The sequence below is a fragment of the Pangasianodon hypophthalmus genome, chromosome 21 (genome assembly GCF_027358585.1).
Source record: "Pangasianodon hypophthalmus isolate fPanHyp1 chromosome 21, fPanHyp1.pri, whole genome shotgun sequence".
NCBI classification, from domain to species: Eukaryota; Metazoa; Chordata; class Actinopteri; order Siluriformes; family Pangasiidae; genus Pangasianodon; species Pangasianodon hypophthalmus.
In genome coordinates this window covers 1,587,395-1,600,888 of record NC_069730.1, presented here as the reverse complement: position 1 = coordinate 1,600,888, position 13,494 = coordinate 1,587,395, and the positions used below count along the sequence as shown (strand labels likewise).

At 41.0% G+C, this 13,494-nt stretch overlaps 1 protein-coding gene across 1 annotated transcript in view; it reads left to right on the top strand.

Annotated features, from left to right (window-relative positions):
• The window catches only part of cdh12a (cadherin 12, type 2a (N-cadherin 2)), a 50,311-nt gene extending 37,025 nt beyond the window's left edge, over positions 1–13,286 (top strand). The window contains exons 7-12 of the mRNA XM_026941210.3: positions 1,640–1,890; positions 3,377–3,513; positions 5,244–5,365; positions 6,409–6,523; positions 10,328–10,579; positions 12,359–13,286. Coding sequence (XP_026797011.3) covers positions 1,640–1,890; positions 3,377–3,513; positions 5,244–5,365; positions 6,409–6,523; positions 10,328–10,579; positions 12,359–12,870 — 1,389 coding nt within the window. The 3' untranslated portion in view covers positions 12,871–13,286. The remainder of the gene's footprint in view (positions 1–1,639; positions 1,891–3,376; positions 3,514–5,243; positions 5,366–6,408; positions 6,524–10,327; positions 10,580–12,358) is intronic.
• Positions 13,287–13,494: the final 208 nt, after the last annotated feature.

Sequence of the window (13,494 nt, the reverse complement as noted above, 5' to 3'; positions counted from 1 at the left end):
GAAAATAATCAACGACGGTGTGGTGTGATGAAGAATTCCTGTTACCACTCTGTACATCCTGAAGTGTTTATTCCTCTTACACCACAGCGATTTGCCATCCTTGAAGCAATTTTATTTGTTAAAGAACAAAATATCATACTTTTGATCTGTTTATAGTTACATTTAATGTTCTTGAAACGCAGAAAAATCAAGAAAATGCAGAATGTGCACTCCTCTGTCCTGAAAATTTTGCAAAACTGAAAGTTACAGCTTTATCCGTGACTGTTACGAAGCGCTGACACTGGAGACTCCTTCCATACATGTCCCTACACACACTTTTTTAATCCGTTTACGTGGAGTGTCTGCCATACACATCCCTGTGAAAGAGCTGTTACTATAGAAACGATAACGAGTGCATTAATATATGAGTTGTGAGTTGCAGCTGCACTACTGTGAGTAAAATGAATCAACACCTTCTGACCAATCAGAATGCAGAATTCAGCAGTGCTGTGGTGTAATAAACAATAAGCATCATCTGGGTAAAGTAGTGGCGCTCACAGCGCAGTGTGACCGATACGCAGCCTATAAGTGGAATGTAGGAAGTGTGGAGAGTCTGATGCAGCTTCTGACAACATGACTGGAATTTGAAACGCAGCTCGGTTCGTTCATGTCATGATGCAACGGTGTGAGCTTCAGGAACAGAAAGCTCCTGCCAAGATAAGAGAGGAAGTGGAGACCGGAAAGCGGAGGAAGAGATGCCCTGATGCCACACGGCACAGAGACGAGAGAAAACGCTGCGCTTTTATATGCGGATATGACAGGATCTGACACGTACAACAAGCAGAGCCAGAGAGATGTGAAACACTGACGCTGCGTTCGGTCTCTCTGATGTCTCACAACTGTTTCCTGTCAGACACGACGCCATGAAACCAATCGTACGGAAACTTAAGAAAGGCTTAGGTCAGGATTAGGGGCGGGGTTTATGCATGTAGCTTTAATCATGACATCATTCAGCGTAACTCTTCATAGTATAAAGAACTTCAGCGTGCTTTAGTAGATAAGGTGCGTATTTTTTTCTTATTTACTTCAAGAGAGAGAAAAAAGAGAGGCTGGTGAGGGAACTTTATAGCTGCTATAACATAAGTGAGAACAGGAACTAACTTGTTCATGGACATTCCACAGCATTAAATGTAACTATAAACGGATAAAAATTTGTTATGTAATAAACTTTAAAAAATAACAATAAATTTTAGATAGTTGTTAATATAATGAGTAAACATTTGTATGTATATTAACCCTTTAAAGTCTAAAAAATTTTGCTATAGATTTTTCTGTATTAAACCACCTTAAAAATATTTTTAACTCAAATGTTTGGTATCATTTTTTTCACAATTTCAGCTTTATGAATATTTTATTATTTTTTTAATATAAGGTACAGTATTGATGTCAGTACTTCCATCCAAAATATCTTTTTATTTTTATTTTATCTTTTACACTTTTTTTTACTCTTCATTATGTTCTTCATTATTTATACTTTATTTACTTATGACTTCTTTTTTTTTTACACCTTTTTACACCTTATTTACACTTTTTTAGATGCTTTTTGCAACTTTTCACAGTTTAACCCTGTGTTTTTACACTTTCCGCCGTGTCCCTCTAGCCTCTGGATTATGAAAGCAGGAAGACGTACAGTTTTAAAGTATCGGCGTCGGACCCACACATGGACGATCGTTTCCTGCAGGGCGGCTCACACAGCGACTCGGCCGTGGTGAAGCTCAGCGTGATGGACGTGGAGGAAGCTCCGCTCTTCAGCAGCTCAGAGTACAGCATGGAGACACGAGAGGGAGCTGCAGGGAACGCCATCGGAGCGGTGAATGCCCACGACCCCGACATGGGGCACAGTCCCATCAGGTCATCACACACACACACACACACACACACTTTTTTTTTTTTTATCATTTTGAAGCAGCCTTTCCTAATCATGGCGTAAGTCACATATGATAATAACTCACATGATTAAAGAACATTACACCCAGAATGCAACACTTCTCGAGCGTCTCAGCCTGGCATTTTTTTTCTCAGGTGAACATGAGGCGCTGTTGATCTTACGAGCATGACATTGTTATAAACAGTATGTTTTTCTGGATGAATATTTCATAAAGAGGACACAAAGAAGACAGCAGTGATTCAGTACACGCTGGGTGCTTGTGCTCTGTTTTTAATATTTCACTACTGCACATTAGCCTGTGTTCCTGTGAGACAATGGAATTCATTAACACACAATAACACACAATAACACACCAGCGGTTAGTATATGACACAGCAGTGTAATGCTATTCTGTGTACAGTGCTTAATGCTCACTCCCTCCATGTGACAACAAAGTCTCATATTCTTCACATATTCATGGGCTATGGGGCAGGGTGGCTAAACGGAAGCCCTTTCTCACAAACATTATGAATAAATTTACCAAAACATACAAACAATTTACCCAAATCATGTGGCAAAATGTGTTGAAGTAGAGATTTTTGCACACAATTCTAAAAGATATGTTTTAGAACGCGGTGAAGCATGGTGGTGGCAGCATCATGCTAGCGGTCTGCTTCTCTTCAGCTGGGACTGGCGCTGTAGTCAAGATAGAAGGAATCATGGATAGCTCCAAATACCAACGTATTTTGACATAAAACCTGCAGGCCTCTGTTAGACAGCTGCAGATGAAGAAAATTTTTAATATTTCAGCACGATAACGACCCAAAGCACGACTCCAAGTCAAGAAAGGAACAGCTTCAGAAGAAGAAGATCAATGTTTTAAAAAAGTCCTATATCCTAGTTTTCTATAGGATTTTATGTCTAAATCCTACAGAAAACCTGTGGAATGACTTGAAGAGGCCTGTGCGCAGGAGATCCTTTCACAAATTTATAGATCTGGAGCATATTTGCAAGGAAGAGAGGAATAAAATTACCAAATGAAAATGTGCTGAGTTGGTAGACACTTACCCAAAAACACTGAGTGCTGAGTTACACGCACAAGGTGCTTTAACAAAGTATTAGTTACAGGGTGTGTATACTTACGCACCATAACAGGTTATTGTACATTTTTTTTATATTTTCATTTCTATTTGTTTTTTTTTTTTTTACTTGAATTTGTTTTTACATGATTTATCATTTCTATCTGCAATTTTGACAGGGGTGTGTAAACTTTTTATATAGTATAGCTCACTACTGAAATTCAAAAATACTTCCAGGGAATGATGTTGGTGTCATTGTCTATACAAGTAACAATTTTACACTTCCTTATCATGGCCATACTGGGCCATACCCCGTTTCCAAACATTACACATATTTTTCTAAATGTTTTGTTTAATTTCACGTCTTTGTTTTCATCTTTCGGCTGTGTAGGTACTCCATCGAGTGGAGCGCAGACTCAGAGAATCACTTCGACATCGATCCTGACGAAGGCACGATATCATCCCGAGAAGCTCTGGACAGAGAAACGACACCAAAACACAACATCACTGTAGTGGCAACTAAAGTTAGTAAGTACACAAGACACGTGAAGAGAAAGAGGCGTGTAAAGTGCGAGCAGCTCGTCGTTAAGCGCCGTGGTCTGATTTAATCAGTGCTGCTTCTTTACTGAACACACACGATGTTTCCTCATCGTTCTCCTTCAGTCCCTCATTCACCTCATCAGCTCATCAACACACTCTTCATGAGCTTCATCTGAGTGTGTAAAGAAGAAAACACACTGAAATGTGCAGGGAAGACAGAATAAAAATATTACTGATGTGGGGAAATTCTCACGAAGGTCTGATCACGCCATCTAGTGGAAGTTAACAGCAAATGCAGTCATGTACAGGGACTTTTAATCCAAATCCAGCTGCACTGCTTTTATAATATTCTATAAATCATACATATAATAAAAGAAATTGAATAAAAATAATAATTCATTGCAAAAAGAAATGGTTATCTCACAAATCAGTAAATGAAAATGGCAATTAATGAACGAAATTGATACAAAGAATTTTTTTAATTTAAAGGTAAAAGGCAAAAAGAAACAGAAAAAATGAAAAATAAAAGGAAAATAAAACAAAAATTGTATAACAAATTGAGATTTTTGTGCATTAATCATATAATTATCAAGTGCGTTTATAATTTAGGTAATTAAATGTCAAATTGAATTTAGTTTTAAATTACTGTACATTATTTAAAAAAATAATTAAATAATACACAAGTACATTGTTGTGTATCCATCAGTGTTCAGGATCCATCATTGTTGCATCAGTTAGCATTGGGTATCCGTCAGTCTTGTGTAACCATCAGTGTTGTGTATCCATCAGTGTTGTGTATTCATCAGAGTTGTGTATCCATCTGCAATGTGTATCCATCATTGTCGTGTATCTGTAATTGTTGTATATCCATCACTGTTGTGTATCAATCAGGGTTGTGTACCCATCCATCCATCTGTCAGTCCGTCAGTGTTGTGCATCAGCCAGTGTTGTGTATCTGTCAGTCCATCAGTGTTGTGCATCTATCAGCGTTGTGTATCTGTCAGTCCATCAGTGTTGTGCATCAGCCAGTGTTGTGTATCTGTCAGTCCATCAGTGTTGTGCATCAGCCAGCGTTGTGTATCTGTCAGTCCATCAGTGTTGTGCATCAGCCAGTGTTGTGTATCTGTCAGTCCATCAGTGTTGTGCATCAGCCAGCGTTGTGTATCTGTCAGTCCATCAGTGTTGTGCATAAGCCAGCGTTGTGTATCTGTCAGTCCGTCAGTGTTGTGCATAAGCCAGCGTTGTGTATCTGTCAGTCCATCAGTGTTTCGCATCAGCCAGCATTGTGTATCTGTCAGTCCATCAGTGTTGTGCATAAGCCAGCGTTGTGTATCTGTCAGTCCATCAGTGTTGTGCATAAGCCAGCGTTGTGTATCTGTCAGTCCGTCAGTGTTGTGCATAAGCCAGCGTTGTGTATCTGTCAGTCCATCAGTGTTGTGCATAAGCCAGTGTTGTGTATCTCTCAGTCCGTGAGTGTTGTGCATCAGGCAGCATTGTGTATCTGTCAGTCCATCAGTGTTTCGCATCAGCCAGCATTGTGTATCTGTCAGTCCATCAGTGTTGTGTATCTGTCAGTGTTGTGTATCTGTCAGTCCGTCAGTGTTGTGTATCTGTCAGTGTTGTGTATCTGTCAGTCCGTCAGTGTTGTGTATCTGTCAGTGTTGTGTATCTGTCAGCGTTGTGTTTCAGAGTGGACGTGTCTCACTTTGATCTTTCAGACAATCCGCTCCTGTTCAGTCGAGTCAGTGTCACAATCACGGTGCTGGATGTCAACGAGTTCCCTCCAGAACTTTCTTCTCCGTATGAGGCGTTCGTTTGTGAGGATGCAAAAGTAGGCCAGGTGAGTGTGTGTGTGTGAGTGTGTGTGTGTGTGTGTGTGTGTGTGTGTGTGAGTAAATAAGTCCCACAGTCACTCAGTCACAGAGTGTCTGGGTACGTATAGGCTTGTGATTTTGAGAGTGCCGCTATGTACATGTTTTTTTGTGCTTCTGAGACAATACGGTGTGTGTGTGTGTGTGTGTGTGTGTGTGTGTGTGTACTGTGAGCTACACTGCTGTTTTCATGACATTGATATACACTTTTCTTTCCAAATGTGTCACTCTCTCAGCAGTGAAACCTTTCAGTCCTCAACTCTCCATTTTCTCAGTCGAAATAAATGATATCAATCCTGTGCTTTGGGTCAAATTTTCAAAAATAAGTGCTGTCCATTTCCATCGCTGAGGCCATAATGTTCAGTAAACACTATATTTTTCTTCTCAGAATATATCTGAAGCCACTTAAAAGTTCCAGTGGATGAATGAGAAAGTTGACCGCTGTGGCATATGACGTTTCTGCATAAGGAAGACTTCTTCAAGGAATTAATTATTAATTAAATCGTAGTGAAAATCAACAGGTTTTTGAATGTGGTGTGTAAGTGATAGTTCCTAAACCGTCCATGATCTGGCGTTTAGCGTGTCGTCTACTCACGGCTCATGTGACTCACTCTAACGGCTAATTAGAAGCAGCCAAGCTTTCTCGTTTTTGCCAAATTTCTTCACCCTGTTAACTCTAGAGAAAAAATCCCTGCCTGAGTGTTTGTCTAAGCAGCTTGCACAGAAAAGCAATTTCTCCCAACAACTGAAATAGGATTTAGTGCACCATATGAAATGAGTCGTCGTAAAATTAGAGCTGCGCTAAAACACTGATTTAAGCTTGCTCGGAAAATCCATTCTGGATTGTGATTGGTCAGAAGGTGTTGATTGATTTTCTATAACAGCAGCTCTGACAGCAGTGCAGCAGCAAATCACAGGTTTATATTAATGTGCTATTTCTAATACGTTATGGTTTCTATAGTAACAGCTCATTCACAGGGATTAAAAATGTGTTTACGTTATTCGTGTCTAGGTGATCCAGATCCTCGGTGCTACGGACAGAGACATGCCTAATTTAGGACACAGGTTCTTCTTCAAATCTCCCCGAGATATCCGGAACAAGAACTTCACCATTCGAGATTATGGAAGTAAGTACTGCTTGTAGCAGTGACTAATTTCTCTAATGAACAAATCATTTAAAAATCATTATACACCACAGGCTCCTGAATGGTGGAGCTGTCTAATGGAAGGTTGTGATTTCTAATCGTGATGATGGCGTAGCTGTTGATGGCTGGGAATCCAAAAGAGAATAATTGTCTTGCTCTCTACATGGAAAGGTTGGCCTTAGAAGGACAGACAAGACTTCTTTTTTGATTTGTCTGATATTAGCCAGTCATGTGTAAAGATCATCCCAGTCGGTGCCCTCCACCCTGCCGGATTGGTAGGGTGGTATCTCAGATGAAAATCAAAGACCAAGATAATCGCCACCAAACAGTCAACAAAATGAAATAGAAGTTAGAAGATGACTTGCATTTGCAGCTCCAGTTCACTCCATCAATCATTTAATTGCATACCCCATTCATAGAAAACAAAATAGGGTTAACGCTAGTATCCTAAAGGCTGCTTCAGTACAGTTCTCTACGGAATCCTACAACAGTGTTTCCGTATTACAGATGGTTCCAAGTTGGAAATCTTCAGAAAGTTGAGAGCTAAAGATACACAGACACCTCCATCAGGATTGCCAAACACAAGAAAAGGAAGAAATATTCAAAGAACCTTTTTCTAAGAGTGCATCTGCACAGACATTCCCATTAGGAGGATCTCTAAGCATGGGAGAGACTATTTCTATCAATGTGGTATACATCATAGGTTCTTAACTCGAGTCCTCAAGACTTCCTCTCGTACACAATTTGAGGTTTCCCTATTGCTAATATTCCTGATCCAACTGATCAGCTTTATTAATTATTAAGCCTGTTATGAGTTAGGCTAGGTGTGCAAAGATTCAGGAGAGCTTAAAGCTATGCAGGACAGGGAGTCCTGAGTGCAGGGGATAAGAGCTTTACTATAAAATCTAAAGACATGGTCTGGTTTGATGGCTTAGTGACCTTCTCTGAATTAACCCTTTACTGAGAATACTGGATTCCTGCAGCAGGACTATGTGTCTCCAACATACCTGTCTGTGTCAGCTGTGATTAATAATAATAATAATAATAATAATAATTATTATTATTATTATTATAAAGAAACTAAATCTGTAGATTTCTGCTAGTGAGGTTCAGCAGCTGATTCAAGTGGACAGGACGACTCATTTCCAGGTGAACAAGTGGCCACATGGTTTCTTCCTTCTCCTCCTGCCCTGTCAAGTGCAATCTGCTGCTCATCCGAGCACAAAAAACTCTCAGTGACAGGGTCAAGGGACCTCACAGTTAAGAGCAGGCATGTCTGCACACATTCAGACAGAGTTGAGAACACAACCTCTGCTGACCAGACCCTCAAGCAGGGACACTAAACACTCTCCGAGAGCTTTTGGTCTTCCCTGGTTGTGATAAATGTTTGTCAGAGTGCTCTAAAGCATTATGAAGTGCCAAGAAGCTTTTCCACTGTTTTTCGCTTGAATAATTTGGTAAACAAAAAAACTAATTTCAAATATATCATTAGACAACCTTGAATCGCAAAATTACAGCCTGATTGAACAATGTGCAGCTACTTTGCAGGAAATCAGTCACTGATTTCTTCAGCTTTCCAACTGCAACTTACCTCCGAGATCTGATCTAATTCACCAATCTGTACCCATTATACAGAAAAACAGAAAAAAACAGGACATTCTTCAGAGATACAATTAAGCGTCCTTACAGAGACTGAGCATTCTCCAGGAATTTAAATTGGATGATTTATTCAGATTCTTTAATATATGTTAATACTGGCCTAAAAACACCTAACACCTAATAATTACAACTGTTATATCATTAGACAGCCTGGGAATGTGAGTCTTATTGTAACTGACAATCCCAAAATTCATGTTTGATTCACCAAACTATGTATGGAAGTATGGAAGAAACTGTTGCTAATTTCTTCGCAGAAAGAGAAAAGTCAGATCCTCAGCATGGGCACTACACACTTATCAACTTGCCTTTAGTCTCATTAAACATTTTCTAAAAGTGTTTTAATTTTATGCAGATTTATGCAGATTTGCCCGAGTGCTTAAGAACATCTGACAATAAGCCATATTTTTTCTGCCAGAACTACCATCTCGACTCCTCCATGTCTGATTCTGGTCCAATCTGTAGTTGATCCAGAGAGGAAATTTCTTCACATGACTAGAGAGACTAATCCCTTCGCTCAACAAAACCTTCAGGAATGTAGGTTGCCATTTTATCTCATTTTATCTTCTCTGAATGCTGGTCCTCCCAGCAGGTCATAAAGCTGGTAAAGCTCATAATCATTTTACCTCCAACCACTGCCACTGGATCCTCTTTGATGCTACAGTCCAGCATGGTTGTAATTCTTCATTGCATCACTCACATCAATAACCATCTTTTTCACTGGGAAGCTTTAGTGCTGAAACTCTGATCAGGATCTGAAACAATAGTCTTACAGCTCATGGTGCATTCTCATTGGAGCCAATGTAACGTAGCAAGCAGAAAAAAGTGTGATGTTGTGCTTTATGTGAGTGACCACTGAATTATAAGGAATAAAATGGTGAATTGAAAACTGTTCATCCAATTGTCAAGTAAATCCCAAAGTTGTAGTCTGTAGTCAGGGATCCATGCCCTGAAAGAGGGTCCAAATCCCAACAATGCCACATCGGTGGCTGGCAGTTCCTAGACCCAAACAGGGGTCCAAATCCAAATGATGGCATATCTGTGTCCAGGGGTCCAAATCCCAACGGGGGTCCAAATCCCAACGGGGGTCCAAATCCCAATAAGGGTCCAAATCTATGGTCAGGGGTCCAAGTCTCAATGGGGGTCCAATTCCCAGTGATGCTATGTCTCCAAGAGCATTGTTGCCCAATTGGCCCAAAATTGGTGGGAGGGATAGCATTACACTTTCCCCTGTCAATCAGATTGACAATATCCAATCATTTTCATGAACAGCTTGAAGGAAGCGCCGTAACCCCTTTGTTTGGTAGCTATCATGCAACTAGAGAGGATGAGCTAAGGGGTGAAAATTAGCAATGAACAAATTGGGAGAAAACGGGGCAAAATTTGCTTCATTTTCTATGCACATTATCCTGGTCAGGGTGGTGGTGGACCCAGAACCTCTCCTGGAAACACTTGGTACATGTCAGGAATACACCCTGGATGGGACACATACTCAGACACACATTCACACCTAGGGTCAATTTAGCACAGTTCATCCATCTACTGGCATGGTTTTTGGTGAAAACCAGAGAACCTGGAGGAAGCCCACATGGACGCGGGGAAAACATGCAGAAACCCTAGCTCAGGATCAAACTGGAGGCTGAGGGTCAAAAATCGGAAAAACAAATGAAAGTTAACATCATAAGACTTCAATATACTTACAACTTCAATATAATAAATTTGAATTAATATAATAAATTTAATTTATTAAATACAATATAACTTCAATTTTAATCTCTTCTGTGTTTTCCATGTAGTGAAATGACATGACCACACACAGTAGGTGTCCTAGATGTGCTCCAAAATGACCCAGTTTAAATACGTACCCAAAGTGGAACGATGTGGACCTCAACTCTCATGTGCTTGATTTAAGAATTAGATTTTATTACAGCAACTGTGTTCAGGGCCATTTTTACTCCTACGCATAACGGACTTTGGGAGCTTTTTTAAGAGCGCGTTTTCAAACTCTTTATTAACTGGGTATTTTAAAAATAAAAGTCACAGTTGATTGCTATGAAAGGACTGAACATAACTGAGCAGTGCAGACACCATGCAGTACATGCTTGTGTGTGTGTGTGTGTGTGTTTTCAGACAACACGGCCGGGCTTGTGAACAGGCGTGCAGGATTTCAGCGGATGGAGAAGAGTGTGTATGAGGTGCCGGTGGTGGTGGAGGACAGCGGGTTCCCCATCCAGAGCAGCACAGGGACGCTGAGCGTACGAGTCTGTGCTTGCGATGTCTCCGGTTCCATCCTAAACTGCAGCACCAAAGCTTTTCTTCTGCCTCTGGGTCTCAGCCCTGGAGCTCTGCTGGCCATCCTGCTGTGTGTGATCATTCTGCTGAGTAAGACGTGTTCACGACACACACACACACACACACACGTGGGACAGCGTGAGAGTGTGACAGATTTATAATGACACCCTGCAACACTGTCAAATCTCAGTGTCCTTGTCTTTATCCTCCCTCTGTCACACGGGGCACTTATAATGTGTTAGAAAGAAATATGATTTGTCATTTGTTTTTATTGCTGACGATGGTGTTTCAGTAAAGGAGGCGTGGCCTCGGTGTCTGCTAGCAACAATTAAGCTTAGTTTCAGTGAATTAGGTGTGGTCTTTGTGTATCAGTCCCAGTGAAAGGGGTATAGCTTTTGTATCTTTCAATCCCAGTGAAAGGGGTGTGGCCTGTGTATCTTTCAGTCCCAGTGAAAGGGGCGTGGCCTTTGTGTCTGTCAGTATTAATAAAGGAGGTGGAAGAGAGAAGGGAGATATCTCTTAGTCTTAGTCCTTAGGCTTCAGTGCATAAACCAGTAAAGAAAGCTTGTCCACTGGCTGCTTTAAATGCAACTTTAACACACTGTGTGATAACAGAAGAAGACACTCCCCTCATGTCCTAACATTAGCATGGTGAGGACAGATTTGTTTTTGCCACTAGGGGGCAGTGCAGTAAAATAAACCTGGACCTAGAACAGAAACAGGAAAGAAAAACACAAATGGCTTCTTAATTACAGTCTCAGGTTTATGTAGGCAATTTTTCACGCTGCTTCTCTGCAGAATGAGTCCTTACATCTGATTCATGGCCTTGTTAAAGCCTCGCTCTTTCTCTTTTCTCTCTCTGTCTTTCTGTCAACCTCCTGCCGTCTCCATTTCTCTCTGTTTCTGTCTTTGCCTGTCTCTCTCACCCTCTCTCTCTCTCTCTCTCTCTCTCTCTTCTCTTATTCTCTAGTTCTTGCTCATGTAGTTTTTTCTGTTTCTATATAACTGTCTTTCAGCATGACATCTGTCTCTCTGCCTCACTTTCTTACTTGCACTTTCACACTGTCTCTCTTCTGTCTTGCTTGCATTCTCTCTATATATATCTCTATTATATATATGTTCTTTTATATATCTATATCTCTGTCTTTCTCTGCTCTCCTTGCGTTTTTTTCTCTTTATTCCCTATAATTTCTCTCGCTGTGTTCCTATTTACCTTTTCCTACTCTTTCTTTCTTTCTTTCTTTCTTTCTTTCTCTGAATCTCCTAATCCCCCCTTTCACTCTTTCAATCACTCTCTCTACCTTTTCAAAATGCTCTCTTCTTTCCTATCTTTCTCTTTCACCCTTTAAATCTTTGTTTGTCCTCCCCTCCTCTCTCTCTCACTCTCTCTCTCACAATCTCCCTCTATTACCATGCTCTTTCTGTTTATGTCTTGTCCTTTCTCTGTTTGTCTGTCCTTCTCTCTCCATCTTTGTGTTCTGTCCTTTGTCCTCTCTGTAAGAGATGAAATGGAAGCTGAGTCTGTCTGTCACTCAGGGAAGCACGACAGCGCATCAAAACAGTGAGGAAACAGGAAGTCAACTAATAACCTACACACACACACACACACACACACACACACACACACACTCACAACGTCTCATGGTCACTGTTGTCCCGTTTCGGAGCCGACGCGGCCCATATTGGGTTTCACACATTCACATGCAGTGCACGTGTTTTTGCATATTTCATTTTTACATTCATTTAGTACACAATTAATTAATTTCACACATGATCACATATTCCTTGCATAATCCTGTGTGTGTGAGTGTGTGTATGTGTGTTTGTTGGCAGTCAGCAGAAACTCACGCTCTGTGTTATCGGTTGCAGCGATCGTGATACTGTCCGTGTCTCTGAAGCGCCACCGGAAGAAAGACGCTCTGATGTCATCCAAAGAGGACGCGAGGGACAACGTGATCCGCTACGACGACGAGGGAGGCGGCGAGGAAGACACACAAGCCTTCGACATCGGAACTTTACGCCACCCAGAGGCCATAGAGGACACGTCTGTCCACCGTTACGACCTGAGGGACGATGAGGAAGGCGAGGACGTTCACGTGTACCTCCAACAGCGGTTACAGGAGAACCACAGAGACGCGACGGAACCGCCGTACGACTCTCTGGCTACGTTCGCCTACGAGGGCGAGGGCTCGATCGCCGAGTCGCTCAGCTCCATCGAATCACAATATCACGATTCTGATATCAACGATGATTTGACGTCAATCGGAGACCTGGGGCCACGTTTTAACACTCTGACTCTGATCCTTGCTGGAAGAAAAGACGGCGAGGACGAAGCACGTCTCCCGCATGCTGAGGGATCAGAACCGAGACGAGACGACTGATGCGATTTTATTTTCAGAAAAGAGCTCTGTGAAAGTGAAACGCCTGGAAAGGTATTATTTCAGGCATAACACTTTGACTGAGACAGCAGGAGAGGTGTGTGTGTTTTTTTTTCTTTCGCACGCCTCTCTTCAGCCCATTTTCAACTCATTTCAGTTGAAAGTTGCAAATCCTTCCAACTGCGTTTTCAGTTCAGCTTCATGTTTGCACTTGTCAGAAACTGAGTTTAAAAAAAATCCTTTTGGGGGATTTCGAAACACCCCTTTGATATGAAAAAAAGTGCCTCAAAACTTATTTTCTTTTTCTCGCTCAGTTCACACACTCATTCTTCGAAGCTAAGCAACTTCGCTCTGTAGCTTGAGTTTCTCACTTGTTATGGAAAAAATATGGACTAATAAATAAAGAAATAAAGATCAAAGGCCTCCATTTTGCTCCTTAAATTAGTGATGTCATGTTCACAATTCACTTTTAGTGATTCGTTGCTCAATAAGCACTTGGTAGTATGCTAGTATAAGAGTATCTACATTTTCACAAGTGTGTAAGTGTGCCACTATGCAAATATGTAAGTACACTAAGTTACACTAAGGCAATTGTCCTAGTGTATAAGTATGCAAGCATCATTAAGT